General features: G+C 38.9%; 1 protein-coding gene across 1 annotated transcript in view; it reads left to right on the top strand.

The window, feature by feature from the left end:
* The window catches only part of LOC103808351 (pancreatic lipase-related protein 2-like), a gene marked incomplete at its 5' end in the record, with an annotated part of 3,831 nt that extends 3,252 nt beyond the window's left edge, over positions 1 to 579 (top strand). Inside the window, one exon of the mRNA XM_009081132.1 lies at positions 516 to 579. Within this exon, the coding sequence (XP_009079380.1) occupies positions 516 to 579 (64 nt within the window). The remainder of the gene's footprint in view (positions 1 to 515) is intronic.
* Positions 580 to 4,045: the final 3,466 nt, after the last annotated feature.

The raw sequence follows: 4,045 nt of genomic DNA, 5'->3' as shown, positions 1-4,045 counted from the left end.
GAGGTTAAAATTGATTTCTTTAGACTTCATGGAATATGGCTTGGGTATTGAGATTGTAGAAATACGATGTACTGATCCTATTTTACTGATTTTTCTGGACTTTTTGAAAATATGTCCCTGGTCTCTTATTTTATTTTATCCACCCCTTGATTTGGTATCTGGAAGAGAAAGTACAGTGTGTGTTCTATACCCATATACAAATGCATAGTTAAAATTCCATCACTTAAAAGGAAACCTGGGAGACAGAAACAGTTTCAAGCAAAGTGAAATGATTTCAGAACAGTTTCTAGCAGAGTGAAATTATTCCACCCCACACCATTACCTTTAGGCTGAGGTCCTAAGGCCAGCTGTAATTTCTATTGACCAAAGCACATTGTGACAAAGTGTATTTCTGTAGATAGGCACTCACTCTTCGACTGTCTCTTGGCCTTTGCACAAGTAGTTGTGGTCATCTACATAGTGATAGTAGCACAAAATCTGACAACTGAAGATGTTTGCATTTATTCTTTCTTCAGGTTCCGTTTCTGTGGTTCTGGGACCGTGAGAGAAGATGTTCTGCAAACTCTCACTGCTTGCTAACAGCACATACACATGCCCCAATCCTTGCTGCCAATAAAAGCTACTCATGCATCAAACACTGTAATCTGCAGCTGTAATACTGGTGATGTGTGTTGGGGATTTTTTTGCTGGTTTGGGAGGCAGAGGTTATGTTTCTGGACACATCTCTATAGACAGAATTTTTAGATCAGCTTTAGGAGTGAATGAGCCAAAGTCTGTTGAAGAATTCCCCTCATTTCAGCCTGTTTCCAAACTGTCCAACACTTTGGACAGAAAATCAAATATTGGAGTCACACCAGGAAATAACTGCCTGGAAAAGAATCCAACAGTGAATAATTTGGAATGTGTACTCTTTTGTCACAACCAAAATAAAGTAAGTTTCATTCCCAATTGCATTACTAGGAGTATTATAGAGAAGATCCAGTGAGAAATTATTCCAGTTTGAATAATTAGGGTAATACTGTAGCCAGAAGCAGAGCCATTTTCAAGTTTGGAGAGTATACTTCAGGAAAAAGGCACACAGACTGCAGTCTTAAAAATAGCAAAAGATTTAGAAAACTTTAGAGCAGCTGAAGGCAATGTGTTCATCAGTAAAGAAAAGCCTGGAGAGGAGCATGGAAACATAAACTGTCTGTGAAGTGTCACCATCAACTATTAGAAATATCCACTGGGTTTAGGTCAAGATTTATTTGACGTATTTCACAACAGAAGTAATATTGGTTAGATATTAGGAGAAAAACTTCCCTGTAGTTTGGCATTGTCATGGATTATTTTGAGAAGCTAATAAATCCCTTTTAGTGTGAGGCCCTATAAACAAAATGTTGCAAAACTTTGATTGGGGCGATCTAGTTAAGCACATAGTGTAAATCAAGGGAGCTTAACAAGCCACCTTTCTGACTTTTTATCTAGAGTTTTATCTTTGTGAATCTAGAGATCAATTTCATTCACACATTAAAACTGAAATTTTACATCTACTCCCCAAAAGAATAAAATTCACCTGGTTAATGTTAATATGCAGATACTAATATTCTGTACAGCAGGATTTAAGGGAGGCTTAAGTGGGATTATGGGTTGAACCAACAACACTCAAGGTGACAGCTGACACCCTTTCATTTTTCATTGGGTGAAAATAGATAAATAAATCTTGATTCATGTAAATTTTTTTCCCACATCAACTTTTTGTGGCTGTGGAACTCTGACATATGGAGTTTCCCAATTCCTTGCACCTTGATAGAGGTCACCAAGTTTTGTACATAGCAGCTGAGCAAACCTTCAGTCCTGTGCATGGGAAAGTTGGCACACAGGGCAATTAAAGCAAAATAAATTAAAAAAAACCAATTCTGTTACTTTGCAAACATTTGCAAAATTCTGTTACTCTTTGCAAACAAATTTTTTTCATTTTTTAATTTCAAACACAAACCTTCACTGCAGCCACTGATAATCCTGGAGAGAAACTCTGACTATGAGTAACTCCAGGCTTTGCAAAACCTGAGACTGACTGTTTCACATTAAAGTGAACACTACTGCTCTGCAAATCATTGCATGAATGAGCCTCCTGGAGATTTAAAAGAACAACCTAGTGGATATTTTTCCAGGAATGAAACCCAAGCTCTAAGTTAATGAATAAGAAGGAAGAAAGAGCTAATCATTTATTCACTCCCATTTCCCCATGTTTGATAAATGGGCAGGTAAACGTCCAAGAAATAGGTGTAGAAACGTCATGAGAATATATTTACCCAAATAAATATCTGAATGAAATATATTTAAAAACAAAACCAAACGGTTGTATCTTCAACTAAGCCCTGAACCTAGCCTGTAACATATTAAAAGCATAATAAAACACAAGCCTGAGGTTCACCCAGAGAGACCTGCAGTCCCAAGTTCTGCAAGGCTCCTGGGGACTTGACACGTGGCAGGGAAAACATCAGCAATGCAAGGAAACACCGTGTCGTGTCCCAGGAGAGAGCCACAGCATCCTGCAACACCAGAAATCCAGTCCTCTCCTCTTAGCAACAGACTAACTCTAATAAAATCCTAACTCCAATCTTTTCCACCAGCTCTTACATTAAACAAGAAAGACTCTTCCCTCCTCATTTTGAACAAGTGTTGGAACTTGTCAGTGTACTAGGGCATGTACTGATTCTCCTGCATCACTGATCTGAACAGGTTTACAAACTAAAATGCTACTTCCATGAAAGACAGAAGCACTGAGCTCTAAATCAGTATCAACAACAGTTTTACGGAAATACTAATATTTTGCTACTGTTTAAAGAAATCAACGCCACTAGCATGGGTGATAGCTGTGTAACACCACTACACACAGCTGGAATGCATTTGGTCATTCCCAGTGGTGGAGATTAGGGAATGTCAGCTCTGCAAACATGTACAGCCATACAGCCATAAAGCCATAAAGCATAGCTCAGGTGATAAAGCTTTTTAGGGGGATTTAGCTCAGGTCTCATTTCTTCTTGTGTTCATTTACAGCCTCCTCCTAAAGACAAACAGGTCCAACGGTTCCTAGACCTAGTCTTATTCACTTCCACTGCATGTTTTTCACAATTTTTAGTACAAACCAGTCATGTCCTAAATTCTGGGAGAATTTTGTATGTTACTCAGACACATTTTGAGTGTGCTAGCTCTCAGTTCATCACTCAGAGAAGGCCTTTCTCAAAACTTGGCTTACATGAGTAGAACAGTAAGGATTCAAAATGTGAGGCAACAGTGTGTCTACTTGTTTCAACAATGAAGTTACAGGGATACCAAGGGAATGTCAGGAAATGGGCACAAAAGACCCAGAAACACAGGAGCAATCCACTTCTGAAATTACTTGATCAATGGCAAGGAAGGGGACTTAAAAATCTTTGCAGTTCCCTACTAACTCCCCCAGTAGTTCCCCTACAGACCAACCAGACATCACTAAAAATAAAAGCCTTCCCAGCCAGGAAAAGACACCCAGGTCCACATAATTCTCTTTCATGTCTCATTCTTGATATGTTGCTTACTGGGAATTACTCTACCTCTGGAGCTCCAATCCTATCCTGGGATTCAGCACACGAATTCAAGAAATCTGCATCTATGGATTCTGGAGTTTCCAGAGAAAGCAGCCATTAAAATCGTGTTCCAGCTTAGCTGTAAACTATAATCTGAAATAAATACACATATCATTCCTGAACCATTTCCAAAGATAAAGCAAACTATAAAAGGTACATGCAAGGTTTGCACATTATTGCATGGGACATCAAGGCTGCATCGTAAGTAGTTCAGTTTTGGGGGGTTTTCTTTTAATTCATTGGGTTCAAGGCTTCTCAAGGCATAGCAGGTTAAAGGGGAATGCTAGCTCACATTGTGACAGTCCTCATGCTCATTCTAATGTAGGCCCTACACATTTGGTGAGAAGCAGAGCCTTGAGAGGACAAAAATCACTCTGGATTTAACCTATGCTTTAGTATATTTTTGACCTTCCAATCTCAAGCAGAGCAAGAAAACA

The sequence above is a fragment of the Acanthisitta chloris genome, unplaced genomic scaffold (genome assembly GCF_000695815.1).
Source record: "Acanthisitta chloris isolate BGI_N310 unplaced genomic scaffold, ASM69581v1 scaffold11098, whole genome shotgun sequence".
Taxonomy (NCBI): Eukaryota; Metazoa; Chordata; class Aves; order Passeriformes; family Acanthisittidae; genus Acanthisitta; species Acanthisitta chloris.
Note: the sequence above shows the minus strand (reverse complement) of the source record. Positions and strands in the feature narration are given on the sequence as shown.